This window comes from Rhinolophus ferrumequinum, chromosome 20 (assembly GCF_004115265.2).
Source record: "Rhinolophus ferrumequinum isolate MPI-CBG mRhiFer1 chromosome 20, mRhiFer1_v1.p, whole genome shotgun sequence".
In the NCBI taxonomy this organism is placed as follows: Eukaryota; Metazoa; Chordata; class Mammalia; order Chiroptera; family Rhinolophidae; genus Rhinolophus; species Rhinolophus ferrumequinum.
This window is the reverse complement of record NC_046303.1, coordinates 622,915-647,521: the sequence shown is the minus strand read 5'-3', so window position 1 is coordinate 647,521 and position 24,607 is coordinate 622,915. Positions and strand designations below refer to the sequence as shown.

The window sequence follows — 24,607 nt, the reverse complement described above, 5'->3', positions numbered from 1 at the left end:
GCCGGAGGCACCAGGGCTACTGGGTGATGAGAGAGCCGGGTTCTTGGGAACCGTCAGGTATTCGTGTGAGAAGCAGGTGCCCGGGTGGCCGCGCGCTGCACACCTCCGCGCTCGGCCCAGCTGCACTGGGCGAGATGCGCGACCCCAGAGCCTCGTCCGCGCCTGCCCGCCCCCGTCTCCCCCCACCCCCTGCGCGCCGTTCCGGGGCGTGTCCTCGGCCACAACGGCTTCTATATAGCGGCCGGCGCGCCGGGGCCGTCCAGATGCGAGCGCGGCAGTGCGACGCTGAGAACTAGCCGCTGCCTGTCCCACTACCGCAGCCTCGCAGTCTCGTGTCACACGGTCCCCGCACGCCCCGGCCGGCCGAGCTGCGGGTCCTCGCGGCGATCACCATGCAGCTGACGTGCCCCGCGCTCTGGGCCGCGACGCTGACCGCGCTGGCGCTGCTCCGAGGGCCGCCGGGGGCGCGGGCCGGCGCGGGCGCAGCGGGCGCGGGCCCTGTGGTGCGCTGCGAGCCTTGCGACGCGCGCGCGCTGGCCCAGTGCGCGCCCCCGCCCGCCTCGCCCGCGTGCGCCGAGTTGGTGCGCGAGCCGGGCTGCGGCTGCTGCCTGACGTGCGCGCTACTCGAGGGCCAGCCGTGCGGCGTCTATACCGAGCGCTGCGGCGCCGGCCTTCGCTGTCAGCCGAAGCCGGGCGAGCTGCGCCCGCTGCAGGCGCTGCTGGACGGCCGCGGGCTCTGCGCCAACGCCAGCGCCGCCGGCCGCCTGCGCGCCTACCTGCTGCCCGCGCCGCTCGCTCCAGGTGAGCCACCCGCGCCAGGTGCGCCCCGGGGCTGGCGCCCTCAGCCCAGGGCCGGGACTGGGCGGTGCCGCTGCGGAGACTCCACTGCTTTCCGCGGCCCAAGGGTGGTACGTGGCGAGACTGAGGCCCCGCGAGGCTAGGGCGCTACCCGAGGGACTCTCCGCAGCCGCTCGGTTCTCTGAGTGCCCAGTGCTTGTAAATTGCAAAGCGATTTCGGCGACAGTGGGTGAAAGATATCGTGGCGGGGGGGGGGAGCAGATACGGAGGTTGGTGGTCAATGGGAAGATCCTGGACAGAGGAGACTCCCGGCCGCGTGAGCCCGCGCAGCGCGAGGACGTGGGCGTGGACTGTGCCGCAGGCTCTGGAACGCGACTTCGGTTCCCACGAACTGGGAGCGAGCATATCCACGCCGAGGGCTGCGGGCCGGGCTGCAGGGAGGTGGACTGGGACCGCATAGTAGGAAATGGTACCTGCCTTTAAAAATAGTAACATTTGCGCAGACTTACGGTTTGCAAAGCAGTGTCACGTCCCGGAGTGTCCCTAAAGGAGCCAAGTGGGAATCGGGTTATTAGTGTCTTTGCGGTTGGACATCTGACGTTTAGAAAGAGGTGGCTCTCCAAGGTCCCTCAGAGGCAGGACCCTGCGCACAGCCCCCGGCACACCCCACCCGCCCCCTGCCTGAGCGGCCCTCAGACATAGGCCAAGGGCTGAGGCTGCGGGCAGTGTGGACCCAAGGACTCGGTAACGGGAAGGGAGATGGACGAAGCCCCAGGGCTGTTTGCTGCCTTAACCTGAAGTGGGAGGAATGCGTCCAATTCCGGAGCCGGAGGACGCGTCAGGTTCGCGGCTGGTGAAGGACCGCACATCGTGTTCTGAACAGGGGTTCCTCCAATTCTCACGCAGGCTTAGCCAGCCTTAGCCAGCTAGTGCAGTGAGCAGAGTCCCGACACAGCTAAAGACTCGGGGAACTCGACCGCCCGCCCCCACCAGCCGGCGTGGGGAGGAGGGGCTCCATTTATCACCCCGTTACCACACTCCGCGGGCGTGAGGCTGTGTGCTTGCTAGGCAGCGCTGGCTCCGTTTCTCCCAGGACCGGTGGAAAGACAATTTTTCAATTGCTTGACACAGTACTGTTTCGTACCAGTAAGACTGTTCAAATCACCAGAGGCGTTTGTCTCGAAGGGCAAAGTGATGCCATCGCTGTGTGCCAGCTCACTGCTGCAGCGCGTTTTTGGGCATTCAAAAAGTGATCTGAGAGGTTCTTATAAATATTGTCTTCTTTAGTTGCTTTATTGGACATATTAATCACTACCACAGTGTGAATTGATGTGTTTGTTACAAAATTATTATAAAGAGACATAAGTGACTTCTAAAATCCATGGGGGGGGGGACATAAATGACAGTCAAAAGTTAAAATGCTCTGTTGCTTAAAAGGAAAGGTTTCCTCTTCAAGCCTAAATCATGAGGCATTAGAAAGGGGTGCTTAAGAAATTACTCAGAGTTCTTGGAAAAGAAATGCAAATATGTTTATTTACATATTCTTAGCATATCCTTTGCCCCAGTACCTCCCTGAAAAAGAAACAGGAAGAAACGAACATTAAAGGAAATTGAAACCAAACCCTACCAGTTCAGAGCGTGGGCGCTGGGCCAGACGAACGAGCCTCCCAGCACCACACCCCTTGGGAACCGTGGGCCTCCTAGGATCATTCCCTGGGGGGACATGGAGCCCCCACACCCGTGAGTGCACGCTGCGCTTGGCGCCTCCAGAAGAGAACACGGCGTCTGCAGCTGGAGCACACTGACTGCCAGCCCCACTCAGCCCCGGGAGCGTTCCCCGAGCGCCGGCAGACTTGGCGGGCTTCCCGGCGGTGGCCCGCTGCCACCATGCCCGGCATGTTCCTGGAGGGCAGAGAACCATCCGCTGGAGCAGGGTGCTGAACGCCCCAGGCGGAGCCCACTGGGGATCAGATGGCGAGGGGGACATCAGGGCGCTCTGGACTGAGTGGAGTGGCCGCGCGCGCAGCTACCTGACTGCAGGGACAGGAAGGGGAGGGACCCTCCCCCGCGCCCCTGCCCCGCAGCTGCCCCAAGTTCATCTTGGACGTTCTGGCCGCACGTCAGGGCAGCTTCCTCAGTGTAGTTAAACCCCATGACAGTGACATCCGACACCAGTGTCACCGCAGGTATTATTTCACCACGTCGATTTCGGGGAGGGTCCTACGGGAGGCGGCCTCCTTTTCTGGGAGTGGAAGCTGTGGCCACAGTAGTGGGAGCCGTGATGGCGCTGGGCTATTTGAGCCCCGTCACTCACGTGCCCACTACAGGAAGGTCTCACCCGGGAAGGTCACCCGGAAGACAGGTCTGAGCAGTGCCTCTGGGTGGACAGTGAGTTAGAGGTGTGACAGGGGACCTTTCACACCGCCAGCCTGCCTCCCAGTGGGGCGCTGCAGTGGTTCCTGGTGCTGCTGGCACCCCCAGCACTGCTGATTTCGGGGCGGGAGGGGTAGGCAGGGCCTGCGGGATTTGTGACTCCTTTGCCCCGGGCTCCCTGGGGCTCAGCTCTGCCCCCTCCTGGTGGAGGCGGGAAGCCTGGAAGCTGAGCAACACCCATGTTGTAAAAGCTCCGCTCACGTTTCGTTTTAAACCAGCTGCTTGAGGTAAAGCCACTACCGCCACCGCTAGTATGACAGTCACATTACCCAGGTGTTTTCTTGACTGCACTTGGAATATTGAGTACCATCCCCACTTAGATGTGGCTGGGTGCCACGGCAGGTTTTGAAAGGACTGCGTTAACCATCTGCTCTCCCTGTGGCTTCCAGGAAACAGCAGCGAGTCGGAGGAAGACCCCAGTGTCGGGGACACGGGCAGCCTGGTGCCGCCAGAGACACACCGGGCGCCCGACTCCAAGTTCCACCCCAGCCACACCAAGATGGACGTCATCAAGAGAGGGCACGCCAAGGACAGCCAGCGCTACAAGGTCGACTACGAGACCCAGAGCACAGACACCCAGAACTTCTCCTCCGAGTCCAAGCGGGACACGGAATACGTGAGTCGGACCCTTGTCCCCCTGCTGACCGGGTGGGTGGGGCCCACCTGGGCGCTCGGAGGTCACGAGGTCCCTGTTCGCTCAGGAGCCCTGTGGGTAAGTCCAGCCAGCTGTGAGTGGGCAGCCTGGAGCCCCTCCTTCCACAAAGGACAGTAACCCCTTCGGAGCTCTGGTCAGGGCCAAGGTGAAACAGCGCTGCTGGAAGCGTGAGGTGCAGGCCTTGCACTTCAGGGAAACGCTGTCACACACACTGCACTCTGTTTGCTTGGCCTGGGGTCACTCTTTCCTCGGTTCTGGGCCTTGTCTGGGGACACACAAGAGACGAGGCCGTGGTTGTCCCTGTAGGAGTGGTGACGACTGCACTCATGGGTGCAGCGCAGGTCCTGCCAGGCAGGCTCAGGCATGTTGGGTTTTGCGGGGCAGCTGAGCTCCCGAATAACCACTCCCCCCCCAGGGGCCCTGCCGCCGGGAAATGGAGGATATACTGAACCACCTGAAGTTCCTGAACATGCTGAGCCCCAGGGGTGTCCACATCCCCAACTGCGACAAGAAGGGCTTCTACAAGAAGAAGCAGGTGAGCGCGGCCCCGCGGGGCCTGGCCCTCCCACCATCCATTCACTGTCCCCTCACACCTGGCCTCCTGACAGTAACAGGCTGTAAAGGGTCCAACACATTGCACACGGGGATATTTTAAGCCACAGGAAGTCGCTTGCATAGATCCCGGTGACATGGTGGCAGCATGTCAGTTGACTTTCTAGTCGGACAACTCCTTCTGGTACCTTCAGAATCAGCACTGAACAGCTCTGCCACAGGCCCGCCTTCTCCACTGGCCATGGCCTCGTGGCCTCTCGACCGTCACTGTCCAGCAAACTCCTTGAGAAGCCAGCCTGTGTGTGGCATAGGGTGTGCTGTCAGACACACGTGACGGACACAGGGCATGGGCCATTCTCGTCCCCCCTTCAGCACATGGGCCTGTGGCCGAGTGTCCATGTCTACCCAGGACCCTGAGGGACACAATCAGCCCTGCCCCCTGCCTTTGTGGACAGCTGTGCACGTATGGCCTTGCCCGGCCTGTCCACGGCCTTTTCTCTGGCCGTGCTGGGAAGCCAGCCTGGGTCCTGGCACCTGCCCCTGCCATCAGGACCCTGCGCTGGGGCCTCCGTGTTCACACTTGGTCTCCTGTGCCTCGTCCACAGTGCCGCCCTTCCAAAGGCAGGAAGCGGGGCTTTTGCTGGTGTGTGGATAAGTACGGGCAGCCCCTCCCAGGCCACGACGCGAAGGGTAAAGGGGACATGCACTGCTACAGCGTGGAGAGCAAGTAGACACAGCACGTAAGCCTGGGGCTGGGGGCGCCAGGGCACCTGGCTCCCGCTCAGCCATGGGGCAGGTGGGAGGGTCTGAGACACAGGCCTGCAGGCTGCTACACCTGGCCCGGGACAGACCCCTAAGGAAGGTGCAGGGGGCCCAGCCCAACTAAACACGAGGGTCTGGGCCCAGCTCTCTCAGAGACACTTCGCTTCATTTTAAAGAATGAAGATCATGTGAACATTTATATACAATGCAAGATTTTCTGAGTTAAGCTTTTTCCCTTAAGCCTGACAGTTCCTTTATCATCACAGATAAACTCTTTTCATCCAAAGGAACCTGTTAAAGGAACGTGTTTCTAAGTTAAAGATGTGGCTATATTTTTTCCTGTAAAATGCATTGTGGATCTTCTGATAGTCTGTGGTTAATAGAATTGTAATAAAGTTTATTTAGTCTGATACGGAAATGAAATTTTAAACCATCATTTTAAAGAATGCTACCATATTCAATATTTTTTCTTTTAATAAATGAGAGAGCTTTGGGAAAAAAAGAATAAATATATTTTCATCTCTTCAAGACAAATTTACATAAACAGAACAAAATTTCATTTTTATGTTTTGTTTCCTTGCAAATTGGAGAAGATAATTCTGATTTTAGGGTGACTTTCTGTGAGCGTCTTATGGAGCTTTGTTAGCAGTGTGGGCCTGGGGTCACGTCGCGTTGTCCCAGGGCAGGCTCGGGGCCCTGATTGATGTAGGGGGTGTTTCAATATATTTCTTTTTCTGTTTGTTTCAGTTAATGTGGAGCTCAAATACGCCTACTTTGCACAAAAGACTGCCAACGACGTGATCAGCAGCTGGCTACAGTCTCGATTTGTATTTCTTTCTGTAGAGAATTTTTTTCTTTTTCTTAAAACCAAAGTTTAGAAAGAGATGCGTGAAATGCCTAGGGCTCTTTCTTCTATGTGGTGAACTTGAGTGTTTTTCCACTTTGCAGTAGTCGATGAAACAGTGTGATTTTTTCCTGTCGCTTCCTTTAAAACTACTTGTAAACTCAAGCACAGCACGGCCAGGCCTGACGCCCTGCTCACTGACGCGGCGACCCCCACTTCGCGCCTTAGCAGCTGCACGCTTCATCCCCTCTGTGACATGAGCCCGGCCTCTCGAGGACAGGAAGCCCCGGCACTGTGATGTCTGGACATCCGACACGCCCCCTGGAGCGAGAGTCTGCGTCCCTTCACCCAGAAGATAGCTCCAGCCTTCAGGTCGCCTGCCCCATGTGGGAACTGGTAGAGGGAATCGGCAGAGTCTTGCTTATTAAAAGAAACAAACAAAAGAGACTAAGAACGTTCTGGGGAACTCTGGGAACCCGTTATGGCGGGTATTTCTAACCCTCTGTTGTCTGACAGGGCTTTTTCCTGGTGGCCCCATGGGGCGGGGGGCCAGGGGCACAGAGGTGAGTGCCAACCCTTGGTTTCAGAGGCATCGCAAATAGTAGCACGGTGCTTCAGATGATGGCAGAAAATGGTGCCTTCCTGCTCAAAAATTCAAGACCAAGGTTACTGTTGAGGATAAGTCCCTTCAAGGTAAAGGAAGTTTGCTCGTCTCTCACCTTTCGACCTCCTTGGCACGATGTGAACAGTAATGATTGTATCTAATCAGGAAGACAGACGGGGTGTGGGGGGCCGGCAAGGCCAGCAGGAGCACAGAATGGCCCCCCGCCTTTCTTTCTGATTCACACACAGACACAGAGAAGAAGCCTCTTCCTGAGCTGCTGCCTCTGTGTACACACCCCCGGCCGAGACTCAGCCCCAGTACAGACCACAGCCACGGGGCCCTGCCGCCGCCGCAGTCACAGCGGGGTCTCCAGACATCTGCCTGCCTATTAGCTCGTCTTTATTTTTTTAATTAAGTTTTTTTGGGGAAAAAATATTTTTAAAAAGTTTGTCTTGCAATGTATTTATAATTGATAAATAAAGTTCTCACCATAAAGAACCCCTCTCCCCATGGCAGTGACTGGCCCCCGATTCGGTGTGACTGTAATAACAGAAGGATCAGGGAGGGCAGGATGTCCCCACGGGTCCACTGGTCAGAATGGCACAATAAGCACGCGCCCCGCCCCACCCGGCCCCACAGGCGCCAGGTCACCGGCAGTGTCCTCCAGCCAGGAGGCCTGGTCGCTGGCCTCACTCCGTCCCATCCCGGGAGCAGGTCAGCAGGAGCATCTCTGTGGCCCTTGCTGCATTTAGCTTTTGTCCCTGTTGTCCTCTGGGGCAGGGACAAGGGGACACACACTGGCCAATTCAGCCTGATGTCCTTCCCCTTGGTCCTTTCGCTCTCTGCTTGGGGAAGGGAGTGCACAAGGCAGGAGGAAACAGTGGTGGGGTTCTGGGGTCTCAGTACCCCCTCCCTAGTCTTGCGATAGCTGCCCCTTGTCACAAAGCCACTTCAGGCACAGTGCCGAGCCTGTGACTTCAGGACATTGAAGGATGTACTGTGTCAAGGAATCTTGTGTTTAGAGCCATTGCTGACTCACTAGGAAAGCATCTAAGCTGCGTCCTTCTCACCAGGCACGTGTGCTGAGCAGTGAGTGCTAAGTGTTGGAGACCCAGGGGTGGGGGTGGTCCTAGGAGATGACAGGGGATCCAGGAAGGAGAGCGCTGCTTCTGGAGGTGAGGCTCCTGCAAAGTCATGAGGCTGGAGGGAGAGAGGGAGCCCCCCCAGCAGGCAAGCACCCGGGGGGGAGCAGCGCCCACGGCCCAGGGTGGGGGCGGGGTGGGGGCGTGGTTACCTGGGCCTGCACCGGATGGCGCCAGGAGCTGGGAGCTCTGGGAGCCCCTGACGTGCCTTCCCGGAAGTACCACATCACGTGCCTCCTTCACCCCACCAGCCATCCGTCCATGTCCTCCATCCCCCTTCCTTCTAAGTGCTCTGCTGTCCTGTCAGGTGAACACGTGACGTTGGACCTTACTCTCTCCTGATCTTCCCTCCCTCACCCGGCCAGCTGGACCCCCGGAGCGCCCCTGGCTTCCCCCTTCACCCACCCAACACCACACGTCCCCAGCCACCGTCACCATGGAGTGTGTGTGTGGCCACTCCACCCCCTGGGTCAAGTCCATGCAGACTTGGGCGTGGCTTTCCAGGGTTCTACTAGCAAGTGGACACACTTGAAGAGTAACGGTCACTGACCATGACAAGGTGTGTCCTGAAACCTAGCTCCTCTGGTGCCAACCTGTAGGGACAGAGTCCCAGAGAGCAGTTTCCAGGCTCTCGGCCTCACGTGGAGGCGTGCTGGCTCCGGTAGTAGATGGCCGTCCGCTGTAATTGGTGGGCCATCAGCTGTAACCAGTTAGCCATTAGCCACTGATATAACTGCCATGGCCGCGTTGGTTGGTTGGCAGGCAGAGAAGTGGACGTTGACTGCGATCGTGTGGGTCCTACTTCTAGTGTCTCGCCCGGCCACTAGCGAGACTGGGGTGCAGGAAGACCCCTCGCTGGGGTACTGGCAGATGTTTGCTTTTGTGTCTCGACCAGCTGCCAGGCGTGAGAATATAGTGGTATGACTCCCCTTTCCATGGCTCCGTGGGTGTTCCGTTTTGGCCTCGCCATGTCCTGCATTCTTAAGTGGGGAGCGGGAGCTGAGACCCCACCTGACACAACCTGTCCAGGGAGATGTTTCCTCTCGCGGTCACACTCCTTGGCCCCACTGTTCCTCTCCAAAGCACAGCTGGAAGGCACACAGGAAGCCTGGAAGGAGCCAGGGGACGGGCGTGGGTCCGTGTGCCAGCCGGGCGGTGGGAGACAGGAGCTGAGGCCAGAGACAGGTCAGGTCAGGGCCGGAGTAAGTGGGAGCTGGGAGCGGAGGGGACAGGGGACTGACATGGGGGAGCAGTGACAGGAGCCAGGGCTGGTGCAGGGGGGCTGTGTGGCCAGGCTGGGGCATGTTTGGAAGACAGCACCCCAAAACCTGGATGGATTGCGTGTGGGCATAAAAAGGTGAAGGTAGGCTGTCACAAACGACAGCGAATCTGAGCGACGTGCAGCAGACTTTCCACAGGAGAAAAAACCAGAGGAGGCAGTCTGGGGATGAGGGCGTCGGATCAGGTACAAGTTACGGCTGAAGCAGCCCAGGATGAGTCCTGAAGGAGAACTTGAAGGTCACCAGAAACAGTGAGAAGCCCCAGGCAATTGTGAGCAAGGTATGTGCACAAAGGCTGGGTCACGCGGTAAATTTATGTTGAATCATTTGAGGAACTAACTACCAGACTGTTTTCCAAAGTGGCTGCACCAGTTCACATTGCCACCAGCTGCGTGCCAGGGTCTGATGTCTCCACATCCTCCCAGCACTTGTTACCTGTCTATTGATCGTAGCCACCCTCGTGAGTGTGAAGTGACGTCTCAGTGTGGTTTTGGTTTGCATTTTCCTGGTGGCTGGTGATGCTGGGTGTCTTTAATATGCTTTACTGACCAGGGTGTGTCTTCTTGGAGAAATGTCTATTCATAGATGTTGCCCATTTATTAATTACGTTGTCTTTATATTGAGTTGTAGGAGTTCCTTATATATTTTTGATACCAGCTCCTTATCAGATATGTGATTTGCAAATATTTTCTCCCGTTTTGTGAGTCGTCTTTTCACTTTCTTGATGGTGGCCTTTGAAGCACATAAGTTTTTCATTTTAATGGAGTCTGATTTATAGTTTTTAGTTTTATTGCCTCTGTTGTTGGTGTGATACCTATTATAAGAATCCTTTGCCTAATCCAAGGTCATAAAGACCTATGTTACTGTCTTAAAATTTTAAATTTTCAGATTTTACACTTAAGTCTTAACTTTTGTATATAGTGTGAGGTAGGAGTCCAACTTCATTCTCTTGTGTGTGACTATCCAGTTGTCCCTATTTATTGAAAAAAAAACACTATTTTATCTTCATAAATGGCTTCCCACCCTCACTGACAATCAGTTGACCATCAGCGTATGGGTTTACGAATGGTCTCTCAATTCTATTTCTCCCCTTGACCTAAATGTCTCCTTGTTCCAGTAACACCCTGTCACCATTACCATTGCTTTGTGGTAAGTTTTGAAACCAGGAAGCATGACTCCTCCTACTTTGTTCTTTTATTTTTTATTTTCCAGGATTGTTTTGGCTGTTCTGGGCTCCTTGCAATTAATTCCCTATGGATTTTAAAATCAGCTTTTCAGGTTCTTCAAAGCAGTGAGCTGAGATTCTGAAAAGGATTGTGTTTAACCTGTAGGTCGGTTTAGGGTGTATTGCCACGTTATGCTGTCAAATCTTCTGATGCACGAACATGGTATGCTTTCCGTCTATTTAGATCTTTAATTTCTTTCAACAATGTTTTATAGCTTTCAGGGTCTAAGTTTTGTACTTCTTTTGTTAAATATATTACAAAGCATTTTAATCTCTTTGACGCTATGATGAGTGAGATTGTTTGCTTAATTTCACTTTTGGATTGTTCACTACAAGCACATAGAAATACAATTGATTTTACGTGTTGATCTTGTCTCCTGAGTGTTGTTTGCTCATTTATTAGTTCTGAGTGTGTTTTCATGGATTACCTAGGCTTTCTACATGTAAGGTCAAGTCATCTTCAGATAGGTATAGTTCACTGCTTCCTTTATCTGGGTGCCTTTTCTTTCTCTGTCTTGCCTGTTTTCCCTGGTGGGAACCTCCAGTACGATGCTGAATACAAGGGGTGAAGCAGACAGGCTTGTCTTGTCCTGGTCGTAGGGGGACATAGATAGAGCTTCACCACTAACTGATGTTTGCTGGTTTTTTTCTGGAAGCCTTGTGTCAGCTTCCTTCTACTCTTAGTCTATTGAGTTTTCTAATTATGAAAGGGTGTTGGATATCACGTGCTTTTTCTGAGTCTATTGAGATGGTCATATGGTTTCTGCTTTTTTATTCTATTGATACAATTTATTACATTCATTGATTTGGGGATGTCAAAACAACCTTGCATTCCTGAGATAAATCCTACTTGGTTGTGGTGAATGATTAATATGTTGCCTGAGTCAGTTTGTTAGTATTTTGTTGAGGATTTTGCATCCATTTTCTTCAGATATTATGATATGAAATGCTGAGTTCACAGATCGCTCTTAATGAGTGGGCAGATGGAGGATGGCAACCGTGGGGTCGAAAGGTGAAGGGGGACATAGGGAACCCAGACGGGGAGGGGGGGACTGTGAGAGGAGTGAGGCGACCTGGGGTGAGCAGAGGCTCAGGCTGAGGGAGGACGGGGAGACGGGGCTGGCGGGGCAGCCAGGAGGCCCTGGTGGGGTCTCCTGGGATGCATGAGAGGCCCATCCAAGGAGCGCTGTGGAAGGAGCACTCGGCAGGGCCAGGATGAGGGGTGCAGTCAGGACAAGCAAGCGGGTAACACTTTAAGGAAGAAGGGAGCCACGGAGCAGAGAGGACTGTGTGCCCAAGGCTGAGCGGTGCCAACAGAAGACGCAGGCAGGGAGCCCCGGTGGAGGAGGCCACTCCGCTCTGCAGAGGACAGGCTGAGGGGAGGCGAGAGGAGAGGGTGGGCGACCAAATCAAGGAGTGCCTCTGTCTTCATGTCAGATGGGAGGAACCCCGGCCTGTCTACAAGTGGAAGGGAAGGGGCGAACGGAGAGGTTAGGGCAGCAGGAGGTGGGACAGCGCCCAGCCCAGGGTGGCCCCGGTGCCGCTGGACAGTGGAAGCATTGGTCTCGGGGGACCTCAGCAGAGCAGTACCCCAGGGCTGGGGCCAGGAGCTGCGAGAGGAAGGGGGTTCCGCAAGAATCCACAGCAGTAGCAACGTCCCGAGAACATTTATTCTGAACTGTTCACATTGTGCAAGTGTGTCTGACGATGTATACAGTGCCTGTGTTTACATGTAGCCACATCGCCACCTCCAGCTGTGATTAATCAACATGGAACTTCTGCAAATTCACAGGCACCAGGGATCGTGGAACAGACTGGAGCATGTACTCTTCAGCCAGGCTTCACTGTCCTCCACTGGTCCGTTTGAAAAACCACAGCTACACATTTGATTTGGTGTTTTCTAGGCAGTCTTTTCCCGTGCTCTTTACAAAGAGAAGCACAAACCTTTGAAGAGCTAAAATGCATTTACATGGAACATGGTAAGAAGTGTTTCATGATATATAAATTATACAGCACAAGTTACAGTGTAGAAAAATAACTTACAGTGAATAAATAAACTACACCTTTATACATCAAGTAGTCTGTGCAGTGTAAAAAGTAGTTCCTATATATACATACACATATATATAAAAGTGTGTGTTATAGAGTATAAATATACTATGTACTTAAATATTTCATGTGAAAGAATAGGGCATATTGCTTCTCTTCTCAGTGAAAATATTGATGGCAGCTGGGGTCCCCTCTGACCTCCACAGACCCTGGGATCTTCTTCCCACTCCAGGGGTAGACACACCAGCAGAGCCCCGCCTCTCCATCCAGGGACGTCTCACACTGCAAACACAAGATCCAAGGTCAAGAGCAGTCAGTGGGAAGCTGGAGGGAGGGGAAGACAGAGGTCCATGCCACCCAGCACCATGCAGAGAGTGTGGCGGCTGGGAGCCTGGGCCGCGGGCACCACCCGCAAGCCGTGACCATGACCGCGGGCAGACCCAGGAACCAGGAGGGGCCCTGGTTCTCCTTGTAAACTGGAGACAAAGCTCAAGTGGCCATTCTGCGTGTGTGCAGAACGGTGTGGTATGTGCACAGCCGTTGGCATCATGCCCCCGTGGCAGAGCCCAGGCCCCCGGACTTCCCCACAAACTCCTAGTCTGTTATGAAGCTCTGCCCAGTCTTCAGTTTCCCACCTAATATCCACAGAACCTGTGCTTCGCTGAGTCCTAAAGGGCGCCCCAAATTGAGTCTTTGTTTGATCTCATTGATTGCCTGGCCAGCTGAGAAAATACTACTGTGTTTATAGTTTCTTTCCCCTTGTAGGGAGAAAAAAGCAAGAGGTGTCCGAGGCTAGCTCTCCTAAGCAGAGTGGCTCCCTCTCCTGGGGTGGCCGGTGAGAAGGCCCCGCCTGCCCAGGCCGTGAGCACGGTGTCCTCCGCAGCCGTCAGCACAGAGCTGGTCTTCAGGCTCCCAGGCTGTCTGCTCCTTGGACCAGAGGGCTGGTTTTTACTTAACAGATCAGCTCTGGAGCTTCCTGAAGCATTGGGGAATGGGCACTGTGTCGGAGGTAAGTGGGCTGTGTGGGGACACACACCTGTTTGCTGTAATAGAAGCCATTCTTGCTGCAGTTGGGCAGATAAAAGGTGTAGAGCCCGTCTCTTGCTTTCTGCTGCTGCTCGGCTAATCTCTCCAGCACGCTGTACAGTTCCCGTTGGCAGGGCCCCTGAAAGAGTAACGTGACATCAGGATAAATGACAAGTGAATTCTCAGTCTAGGCGACACCGGGGCGGGAGAAGGCTGAGTGTGGCCTTGGAGGGCAGGCGTGGAGCGGCCTCTGCACCTCCCTGTGTCCTGCAGTGGTGCTCAGTGTCCGTCTTGGCTTGTTAAGGACGGGACCTGGTGCCCTAAACTCCCCTAACCACCATGGCTCTCTCCCACGCTCCTGCCCCGTGGGTCACTTTGGCAGCAGCCGCCTGGCTGAAAGGAGGACGGCACCCTCTCTGAATGGAGAACTTAGCCACAGAGATTTCTAGGCGTCTTTGACTTGCCATCTACAATGTTAGTTTACAGGAGCCAAATCGGGTAAGGATGAAGGCATTTTTCTGGGTAATTTGGGTCAGATTGAACTTTTCTTCATTTGTCATCACTTCCAGATGAAATTCTGAAGTATCAGGAGAATGGTTCAACCCTTCACTTTCCTGGGTCACGCAGGTTGTGGAAGTGACCTTTTTGCACAAATCCACCAGAGTCACTCCAACTTCGGTTCTTTGTCGCCCTCAAGTGGCAGAATTAAAAACTGACGCCAGTGAGGCGGCCGCAGGGCGTCCAGGGATGGGCGGTTTCCCTTTGGGAAGACCAAGTTTGGAGGTGGACAGTGGTGATGGCTGTCCTCATGCTACAGCACTTGAGACTTCCAAGTGGCTAAGTGCTACATTGTATGTTATGTGTGGTTTACTCCGGTTTTTTCAGAAGGTGGGGGGAGATGCGTTTGGGGGGGTGGGGAGTGTTAAGCCTGCTGTAAGCTTTAGAAGTCTGTGGTGATGTTCTTTGGCTGGCGTCTCATCTGAGGCCCTTGTTCAGAGACGAGCTCAGAGACATGAAGTAACAAGTCTAACGTCGCACAGCAGAGACTGCACAGGCCCCTCTGCTCAGAGTCCTGTGCTCAAAGCTCCACTGAGAAATGTCTGCTGGGCTTGGGGGAGGAGCATGTTTGTGTGCAGGGCCTCAGGACCCACGAGAGGCTCATCTGCCTGCCCAGCACAGCGGGTCAAGCGAGCAGCTCCCCTGCCCCAGCCTCACCTTCCCCTTTGTGACGTCGGCGACCTCGAGAGCGCTTGTACTCTGGAAATTACTGATGGCGTGCCTGAGGGTGCGCAGCTCATCCCCGGACGGGCCCATCAGGTGGGGACTGCCCAGCAACTGCTCCTGGGTCATCTCAACGCTCTCAGGGGACACGTTCTCTGGGGCCATGGAGCCCTTTGCATCTGAAAATGGAACGCCACAGACCATGAGACCTCCTGAGGTGTCTGCACCTGGCCCCCTGAAGTCGCATCCCTTCCCAAAAGACCAGGCTGGGACGCAAGGCTGGGACGCTGACCCAGAGCGGTGCGGCATCCCTCTCCACAGGCACTTCCGAGGTTTCTGGGAGAGTGACACCAGCTGTTCTGGGAAAACGCTAAGCTTCGGGTCTGGCCAGGGTGCCCTGTGTTCTGCTCCACAGCAGAGAGGGAGCCACATGCACCTTTGTCCCAGTCCCGGGGAGGAGCCCTGAAGCAGCCACAGGTTACGGCTTAACCCCTGAGCCTGCCCTTGGCTTCCCGCCCATAAAACGGACATTTCAGTAACTCCAGGTGAGCAGCGTGGGGCCGTGTAGGAGTGAGTCCAGATGCTCACTCGGCCCTCCTCTCAGCCTCCCTGCAGACTGAGGGTCTCCACAACTCCCAGAGAGGGGTGTCTTGCAGATCGTCCTAGGGTTTATATCGGGTGCTGGACAGAACCTCCCGGAACTGGCCTCCTGAGGGGCCGCGGGGAGCCCTCAGTCTGGAGGACCATGGAGACCACGCCATTTCCTTGCCCCTGAAGGCAGAGAACCAGCAGGAAGGCTGTGTCCCCTGCATGGAGGGCCAGGCGCCCCAGCAGGGAACCTGGAGGTGGGGAGGTGGGCAGTGGGGGGAGAGGAAGTACTTCCTCTGCTTCCCACTACAAACAAATCACCGCTAAATTCAGGAAAGAGCCTGGTTGTGAAGTTGTGGGGAGGCGGCAGGTGCCTCAAACACTGTTTTCTGTGGCTTGAGTGCAGTGAGGTTTGCAGCCTAAACTCCCACATTATGTTCTGTAAACATCTGGGAAGCACATGCTGTCTCCACAGGGCGTATGTTACAGAGGACATTCCAAACATTGGTGGGGGGCAGCCGGAGGGGTTCCCAACCCGTGCCTTCTGGAGGCCCCAGAGAGCAGGGCGGGGCCCTGGTGGCACCCCGACTGCCCGGCCCCCACCGGCCCCTGCACGCTCAGTGGGCTGCCCACCAGCTCTCCCATCAAGTCGCCGGCGCTCCTGGTCCCCTCCCCCAGGACATGCAGTCAATGACGCGGCCCCTTACGGGCTTCCGCCCCAAGCTCTGGGCCCTGCGGGTTTGCGCCCCACTGGCTGTGGGTTTTGGACGTGCCCTGCCCCTACCCGCCCCACGCCGGCTCCTCTGTCCCAGGGGAGGGGACCAGGTGTGGGTAATGGCAGTACCTGTGGCCTCAGCGCTGGGCGTGGTGTCTTCCGGGACGAGCATGCAGACGCCCTGGCCGCGGGTGAGGGCGTACAGGGGCCTCGGCTCCCCTGGCAGCGCCCGGCAGCTGAGCCCACGGCCGCAGCGCGCAGTGGCCACGCCACAGGCAGCGCCCAACGGCAGGGCGCACGTCGGGCAGCAGCCGCAGCCGGCGGGCCGGGCGGGCTCCGGGCACGAGGCGGGTACCGGCGGGCAGAGCGCGAGCCTCTCCGCGGAGCAGGGCGCGCAGCGCCACGGCTGGGGAGTGCCGACGACCGCGCCGAGCTGGGCGGCCAGCAGGAGAAAGAGCAGCCAGGCGCAGGCAGCAGGGACCGTGGACATAGCGGGGCGGGTGGCGGACATAGCGGGTCTGGTGGCGGACAGGTCCTGCTCGCTGCTCGCTGCGCGGTGGTGCAGGTGGGTACTCGCCGGGCGGTGGATGCTCGCTGGGCGCAGCGCGCGCCTTTTGAAGGGCTTGGGGGCCGGGTCACCTGAACCTCGAGGTTAATGATTGGCAGAGCCGCGTGCTGGCGGCCAGTGTTCCAAATAAGTTTGTTTTCTCCGTGCGCTCAAGGCCCTGCGCAAACTGGGGGTGGAAAGAGGATTAACGTCCAGGTTTCAGACTGTTTGTCCTGTTGTCATGGGGTTCCCACCGGGCACACAGCCAGTTGGAGGAGACGCTGCCTCGTCTGGTTCCAGGGCACCATGGCTGACCCCGGCAAAGCCCAGAGATCAGCACCGTTGGCAAATGGGGACACTGAGGCCCAGGGAGAGAAGAGGAAAACTGGCTTAGAATCAAGGTCTCTATCAGCCCTGGCTGGCTTAGTGGCCAAGCCCAGACTGCTTCTCCTTCTGCTGGAAGGAGGTCCCCAGCCACTAAGCTTCAGTCACCACCGCCTCTCCAGGAGGGAGGAGGGAATGGAGCAGAAGGTTCCCCCAGGGCTGAGGCCAAGCTGCCCGAACTCACCGCAGCCCAGAACCAGCCTTACTAACTGCACTTCCAGAGAGGAGGCGGCCTCAGGGCCAAGACCCCAGGCTGCTTCTGACTTTCTAGCTCAGACCAAACTTTGATCAGGAGTCGAATACCAAGGCTTTCCTAGTTCTTGAATATTCTCTTGGTTCACAACAGAAACGTCACTGCACCTTCAGAGACAGTGAGAAATGGCTGCACTGTTCCCAGGAGCTGGAGGCACGCTCACTGACACCCGGTCCCTGGAGAGCGGGCAGCTCTGTGTTCAGAGAGAAATCCCCAAACTGAGAGGCCACACAGCTGAGGTGAGCAGGAGCCGCACAGAATACGCTGTGTGCACATCACGTAATGTGAACTCCTCTGTCCCTGCGATTCAAAATGTGCCCAAGTCCTGAGAAGATGCAGAAGAAACGACACCAGTGCCCATCGGGGTGGCAATTGGAGACTGAGGGGACTGGCTTTCCCTGTGCCCTGGCTGATCCTTCTGGGGTTACGTGATGTAGCTGCATTTGGTAAAATCAGGCACTTACACTACCTAGCTCATCACCTAGTTTTAATAACCAAATTAGAATTACTGTGCTAACTCCGCTTCTGGCCACCACCCCTGAGATTCCTTCTGTTCTGCCTGTGACCAGAGACCGGTCACAGCTGCAGCATCCCCCCCCCCCCCCCCCCCCCCCCCGGCAACAATCAAAATAAGGTCCTGAGAATGACGGCTCTTGGAAGGTTACGGCCATGTTTGTCAGTATTTTTCCAGAGCAAAGTCTGGTGTCCAGTTAAGGAGCAGCCCAGGCCGCTGCTTTGGACTTGGTTAACACAACTTTTGCTGTGCGTTCCTGAATGGTTCCATTTCCAGAGGAATTTGTGCTCTGACTGTTCCCCGACTTCCTCAGTGCGGAATCAGTGTGCCCCAGAAATGTTTTCTTAATGACACATGAGAGGCTCACCGTAAACATCCGGGGACCGCCTGCGTGTGCTGGCAGATGGTCAGCCCCGGGCACTCACCGCTGTGCACCTGGCCGGCCGCTCCCTCTCCAAAGCCTGCACGTAGTGGAAATCCCTGTCCACACGGATCGATTTCCCAGTGTTTCCATTGCTTGCCCCACAGCAGCAAGCAGCAAAACAAACGGCCACCAAACCCCTAGAGTGCTCCCCCATCTGACCCCACAAAAGGAGTGGGAACCTTCCTGGAGGCCTGTGTGGGCCACCTGTCTGTCTGTCCTGTGAGATAAGTGCCCCCCCCAGCAAGCCGAGTCACAGTGAGGTGGCCATGCTTGTGGTCATCTCTGGGTGCCTGAACCCAGCCCCTGTGGCCCCCTGCTGGGGGTCCACAGCCTAGCCTGGCCTCCTGTGCCCCCCGATCTGACTCCCAAGGCCGGCCCGACTGGGTGGCCAGGTGCTCCCTGTGGGGCACAGGTGCAGGGAGCCCATCCTCCGTGTTGAGCCTGGGAGCCTCCCCCCTCCATCCCAGGCCTGTGGACTCCTACTCATGGTCCAGCCTTAATGTCCCCCTGCCAGCCCAGAAAACAAAACTATCACATCTCCATAAGTTTCTCCTTACTGTTTCTCATGCTCAAATTTCCATCACCTAATTCTTTACATCACCCTGCCATCCACCTGTCTCCATCACCCACGTCTCTCCATCGCCCACGTCTCTCCATCGCCCACGTCTCTCCATCATCCATGTCTCCCTATCATCCACATCTCTCTACTCCATCATTTTTCTGTCCATCTTGTAAGCTCATTCTTCCATGGCTCTATCCTGATCACCCCCTTCCTGCACTTACCCCTCAGAATGAAGGGCCCTTCCTTCCAGCCCTCCCTCCCCAGTGCATGTCTTGAGCTTCTGTGTTGCATTCTTTCCTCCCCCACCTTTGGTGACAGGACCTGTGGGTCCAGATGTCACAGGCTGCACCTGAGGACCTGAGATCTTATGTTGTATTGGCCCTGGAGGGCGGGCCATGGAGCTGAGTCCCTTCAGTGAAACCGTGGCCCCCAGCAAAACCATCTGTGCTGGCACTTTGCATGCCTATATCCTGGCACATTATATAACCTCCCTGGACCCCCGTTTCCTCGCCTGTGAAAGGGGGACAACGCTGCTCTGGCACGTTAGCCCTGAGTGCACCTGAGCTGTCACCACCATTCTTAGCAGAGGCGGGGGGCTCTCTGGGTGAGAAGCGCACGGGCCGTTCTGTCACTCACTGCTTCCAGCTCCGCCTTCACACAGCCCGCTGCTTGCTCACGGGCAGTGGAAAATTGGGCAATCCATGCTCTGAAAAACAATGCTGGGTCAAGGGCAAAGCCAAGCTTCAAAGGGAGAGGATGCCGCAATCCAGGGACCCCTGAGGGAAGTTGTTTTCAACCTGGAGGAAAAAACAAAAATATGTTTTGCTGAGCTCTCTGATCAACAGGAATGATGTCAACTTGTGCGAAGGCTGGCCTGCTGCCCGGTCCGCGCGCGACGAAGGGCGCCGCACCACACTAAATGCACGCCCAGCCCGCCCGCTAACCACCGTGGAAAAGTCACCACAATCTCGCCAGGTTGGCACAGCCCCGACCCTTCCTGTGTCTACAGGCCCATCAGGGTCCCCTTACCAAGCCCACTGGACCCACCCATGGGGCAGCAGGGCCTCCCCCTTCCACAGGAGGCGGCTCACGCCCACCTGTCTGCTAATCTCTGATCTGGGCAAACAGCAAGGACCCTGGCCCAAAACAGGGACGACCTCTTCCTTCGTAGTCCCTAGTCCAATGTTGTGTGTACATTTGTGCATACGTGTGTGTGCATGCATGTGTGTGTGTGCGTGTGTGGTGTGTGTTATTTTTGAAATGGCATCACACGATACTGTCAGTTCTACAGCCTTTTCTCACGTAATGTGTTTATGGACACCTTGTCTGTAGGGTGTGTTGCGTGCAGGTGCATACACTGAAGTACACACACACACACACAGTACTGGCTGCAGAGTGTCCCTGTCCTTGGAGCAGCCCTAATTTACTTCATCAGTGTGCTTTTCCTGGCTATGGGCATTGTTTCCGTTGGGCTCTTAAAGATAACGCTCCGTGAACGTCAGAGTCAGGAAATGAGTGAGCGCTGGGCTGGTCATCTCCTGGTTTTCCTGTAAGTGGAACTGCTCCTTGAAAGGCCACATGTGGCCTCAAGTGTCTGGCCCCCCGAGTCCTGCAGTCAGAAGGGCTGTGTCCCCCAGGGTGAGGTGGCTCCTGCCCACTGCCCAGGGCCCACACACTGGAACTGGGGTGGGGGGACAGTCTCAGGCTGGGATGGTCTGTGCTAACAGGACGAAGACAGGACAGCCCCTGGAGGCGCCATGCCTCTGACCCTCGGTCAGGCCCCAGGATTCAGGGACCTCAAAGGACTGGGAGATTGCCTCAGCGCCTCAATTTACAGAGAAAAGACAGAACAGGTGACTATACTGCAGGGTCTCAGCTCCTGGCAGGTGAATGCGCGAGACGTGGAGACCAAAAAGGAACACGGGCACGGGGTTCATACCACTATACTCTCGCTGGCAGCTGGTCGAGGCACAAGAAGCAAACACCCACCAGTACCCCAACCAGGAAGTAGGATCCACACAGTCCGTACCATCAACAACACCTGCGCTTGCTGACGTGGCCACGGCAGTTATGTACAAAACAGTGGCTAACAGCCAACTGGCTACAGCTGACGGCCATCTACTCCCTGAGCCAGCACCTTTCCACGTGAGGCCGAGAGCCTGGAAACTGCTCTCCTGGCCCTGTCCCTACAGTGCCACAACCCCTCCGCCCCAAACCACACAGGCGCTGGCTGCCAGTTTAGGGCACGGTACCTTTTCTACAGTAGAGGAGACGTCAGGAGCCCTGCTGCTGGAGCCTGGCAGGCCAGGTTCCCGTCTTGGTCTGCCACCACCACTCAGTCAGTGCCCTTGAGCTGTCCTGCCTCTCTGGGTTCAGTCTTCCCCTCCGTGAATGGGGATGATGGGGCAGGCACAGGAATAAGAACAGACATGGTTGGGCCTCTCCACTGCTTTCTCCACTTAGTCCCCTCCCCCAAATGCTTCAGGAGTGGGAGGGGATCAGTACAAACTAAGTGAACTGGCCGCTCATTAATGCAGGGCACCTGGGAGTTGTTAGAAATGCTAGTCATGGGTCCCCACGCAGAAACTGGGCCAGGGCAGGGTTCCCATCAGCTCGTTTGAGAACCTCTGATTGGAGGCTGGAAAGGACCCTCACAGCAGCAGGACTCTGGACTGCGACAGTTGTGGTCGTGCTCAGCTTCCCTGCCTCTGACGCTGCCCTCAGGATATGACATGGGGTGTCTGGTCTCAGTCGCCATGGGGACCAAATTGGGACGCTGACCACCACTCCTTTGGGTTGTCCCGCTGATGCCTAGACCATGTGGCACATAGTGAGGGAACCGCCATAGCTAGTTCCTGTTCGGGAGTCCACAGGCACCTGACTTCCTGAAGGCCGGACACACAGTCAGGTAAGGCTAGGAACCATCAGGTGCCGACCCTCAGGGCTCATGCCGCCCGCGCCTTCTGCGCCTGCGCAGCCACGGGGTCATCAGGTGGAGGCCAGGCACAGGTGGGCTCCTGCGCGCCTGATCCCACCTGCGGTGAGGACGCCACGTACTTCAGGGCGCTGGGTTCGCAGGGCTCAGCAGCTGTCCGAGGTGGCTGTCCCCGCGGGAAGCGGGATGGAGCCCGGGGCGCAGGTGGGCCGAGCAGGAGGGGGGTGCGGGGGCGCAGGTAGGCGGGAGGGGCGCCAGGTGGGGAGGACAGCTAGGAAGGGAGGGGTGCCATAGAGGAAGGGGGGCGCCCGGGGAACAGGTGGACGGAGTGGAGGAGGCCCAGGAGGTTCGGTCTGCGCACTCTCGGGGGGCGGGCACTGAGGCATCCGGTCCCCGCCCCTAGTCGTTACCTGACTCCCCTGTCGGAAGGCCGCACCCCATTCTCTTGGGCCGCCCCAGCCCCAGCCGGCGCTTGCCCCAGACCCCAATGGGCCATCCCAGCGACCTCAGGGTGCGGATCCAGGCCAGGGGCCCAGGCACCGTGGCCCCTCCTCCCCCCGCCTTGTCCTAGGAAAGCTGGGAAGCCACAGGGAGCAGGGGCTCCAGGTTCGAAACGAGAACCGGGTGCAGAATTAGGTAACGGTCTGCAGGTGATGTTCAAAACCTGACCTCATACCCCGCACTGGGCCCCAGAGGCACAGCTGGGTGGGGACCCCTGGGCACTCCCTAAGGGACAGGCGAATTCCTGCATCTCCTCATCAGACAAGCAGGGGTTTTTTCTTTTGTAAATAGGAAATAAACAGGCGTACAGTGACCCTTGTCACCACCTGCCCAGCCCCCACCATAAGAAAACATTGTTTTTTGCTTCTTCTGTAACATTTTTTTTCACAACCAATAACTCATTTTTTAATAAATATTTTTATTGGGGAACAGTGTGTTTTCCAGGGCCCATCAGATCCAAGTCATTGTCCTTCAGTCTTAGTTGCAGGGGGCACAGCCCACCACCCCATGGGAGGGAATCCAACTGGCAACCTTGTTGTTGAAAGCTCGCTCTCTAACCAACTGAGCCATCCAGCCGCCCCTTCTAGAACTTCTTTAGATTCCTATTTTCCTTCTACCCAAAACATGGAGCTCCTTATTAGTATATTTTTTAAAGTTTGCAGATAAAAAACAGTGAAAGGTCCTTGCACATTTCTCCATTAGGGGGATGGTTTTTTCTCAGGTATTAGGAAGAGTAGCCCCTTTCATCTTTCATTGTGGTTTGTCTTTTCTCACTTAGTATATCATCTTTTGTTGTTTGTTTGTGTTTTTTTTTTTTTTGCTTTGTAGAAGTTTTCTTTTTTTAATTACATTTAGGTTAGCTTTTTCTTTTGTTCTGTGGCCTCTGTGTTGTGTGTTATCCTTAGAAAGCCTACTTCTGACAAGTCTTCAGAGGAATAACCAATATTTCCTCCCAGAACTTTTATGCTTTTGTTTTTTACATTTAAACCTTATGTCCATTTGGAATTTATCTTGTTGAATGATGTGATATAAGATTTTTTAATTCTCTTTTTTCCAAGTAATCTATGAATTTTTAAAGAGCATAATATTCAACCCCTTGTAACTCATTTTAGGGTGAGGCAGGGGGTGGGGCTGTGGCTTTACTACTGTTCTGGGGTTTTTCCAAATGACCAATCAGGCAGAGCAACGTGAAAGGAGAGAGAGAACACTGTTCCCTGCTTGTCTGAAATCCCCCCACTTTCCCCTATGACAGCCCAGTGCATATTTGGATCATCTATTCTGTGTGGTAAAACAACACTGAATTGTTTCATCTCTAAGCTTTCATTATGTTACAATATTATTTCATCAAAGAATATATCAAATCACCAACGTGTCATTATTGGTTCTTAGTTCATATCATTCGTAGGTGAGTAAAAAGCAGGTCCTGTTAGGAAGAAAATACGCTTGTGTTCCCTCGTGTGTGTGTGTGACTTCTGAGGGTGGGTCCCGGCCATGCCGGCCTCCACACCACACTGGAGAGGGCAGGTTGCGTGTCTTCCCGACACTCAACCTGCCCAACATGACTTATGTCCAAAAACCTGCAGTTTTCAACGGGTTTGCTTTATTATGTTGAGTTTAAATGTTAAGATGAATTCATTGACAACACTTTGCACTTTTTTTCCTGAAAAATAATATTTTTACCTGAAAGCCACCATCTCCTGATCCCATCCTTAACAACACATTTTTGACTGGCGCTTAAAGTTTTGACCCCCCAAAAAAGACGAAACTAATGAAAAGGCAGGCGTAGCGTCCGTGTCCAGTCTGGTGCTGGGCCTGGTCTGGGTGCTGCCTGCCCTCCCTGGGGCCATGGGGGTCGCGCCTGGAGGACAGAGTGCCCGCTGGGCTCAGGGACCATCCCTGGCCTCCACTGGAAGCCACCTCTGTGCTGTCCTGACAGGTTCCCAGCTGGAGTTCCTCCGAGGACGAGGACCCCCCTTCAGTGCCAAGATGGCCATCGTCGAGGCCAGTCCCCAAGCACAGCACCCCGGAGGAAGGCTCCCTTCCCTGGCGCAGGAGGCCACCGGGCCGTGTCCCCTACCACTGGGGAGGGGACCCTGCTGATGGGTCACCGCTGCCTTCACGTTCTTCCCGGGTCCTGTCATCCTCCCTCAGAAAAAGACAGCTTTCTACTATCTGGGCCTCTGAGGAGTCCAGTGGGCAGCTAGGGCCCGACTCGGACCCCCAGACTTCTGAGGAAGAGCCACCTGTGCCAGCCTCGGTCACCCGACGACAGCAGCAGTGGCAGGAAGACTCCCCAGAGAGCTGGCCAGGAAACGTGGGGTTGCCTGGGATCCAGAACACAGCCAGGAAGAGGTCTCAGAACCCCAAGAAGTTGGCTGCTGTGGTAGGCCCCCACCCAATGCTGCCCCAACCCCAGGAGGTGGCTTGTGACAGCTGGGAGCAAAGTCTCCGCCCTTCCATGACTGAGGGCATGGTGAGGTCACAGGCTGGACAAGGCTGGTGGCCGGCCCCTCTCTGGGGTCCCAGTGCTCCCAGGTGGAGTATCTTTGCTTGTGCAGTTAAAACCTGTGACCTGTTCCCGTTGCTCCCTAAA

The 24,607-nt window shown here is 55.8% G+C and overlaps 2 protein-coding genes across 5 annotated transcripts; one reads left to right on the top strand and one right to left on the bottom strand.

The window, feature by feature from the left end:
• Positions 1 to 275: 275 nt before the first annotated feature.
• Positions 276 to 6,482, top strand: IGFBP3 (insulin like growth factor binding protein 3). The gene is made up of 5 exons (XM_033088865.1): positions 276 to 801; positions 3,621 to 3,847; positions 4,302 to 4,421; positions 5,044 to 5,178; positions 5,948 to 6,482. The coding sequence occupies exons 1-4, from the start codon at positions 393 to 395 to the stop codon at positions 5,167 to 5,169; spliced, it is 882 nt and encodes a 293-aa protein (XP_032944756.1). The 5' UTR covers positions 276 to 392; the 3' UTR covers positions 5,170 to 5,178; positions 5,948 to 6,482.
• A 5,469-nt stretch (positions 6,483 to 11,951) lies between these two features.
• Positions 11,952 to 18,175, bottom strand: IGFBP1 (insulin like growth factor binding protein 1). Of its 4 annotated transcripts, none has more exons than XM_033087958.1 (5): positions 17,960 to 18,175; positions 16,024 to 16,799; positions 14,586 to 14,770; positions 13,381 to 13,509; positions 11,952 to 12,626 (listed from the first exon to the last, which is right to left on the bottom strand). In XM_033087958.1, exons 2-5 carry the CDS (start codon positions 16,403 to 16,405, stop codon positions 12,504 to 12,506), a joined length of 819 nt encoding a protein of 272 aa, XP_032943849.1. In that variant the 5' UTR covers positions 16,406 to 16,799; positions 17,960 to 18,175; the 3' UTR covers positions 11,952 to 12,503. The 4 variants fall into 4 exon arrangements, with proteins under 4 accessions (XP_032943849.1, XP_032943848.1, XP_032943850.1 ...); XM_033087957.1 differs by having other exon boundaries at positions 16,024 to 16,628; XM_033087959.1 differs by having other exon boundaries at positions 18,018 to 18,172.
• Positions 18,176 to 24,607: the final 6,432 nt, after the last annotated feature.

Coding starts and splice junctions, on each gene's coding strand:
- IGFBP3 (XM_033088865.1), top strand. CDS start 393: ATGCAGCTGACGTGCCCCGCGCTCTGGGCCGCGACGCTGACCGCGCTG. Junction 802..3,620: donor GCCCGCGCCGCTCGCTCCAG/GTGAGCCACCCG, acceptor TGTGGCTTCCAG/GAAACAGCAGCGAGTCGGAG. Junction 4,422..5,043: donor GCTTCTACAAGAAGAAGCAG/GTGAGCGCGGCC, acceptor CCTCGTCCACAG/TGCCGCCCTTCCAAAGGCAG.
- IGFBP1 (XM_033087958.1), bottom strand. CDS start 16,405: ATGTCCGCCACCCGCCCCGCTATGTCCACGGTCCCTGCTGCCTGCGCC. Junction 14,771..16,023: donor GCCCAGCGCTGAGGCCACAG/GTACTGCCATTA, acceptor TTCCATTTTCAG/ATGCAAAGGGCTCCATGGCC. Junction 12,627..13,380: donor GCTTCTATTACAGCAAACAG/GTGTGTGTCCCC, acceptor TTGTGTTTGCAG/TGTGAGACGTCCCTGGATGG.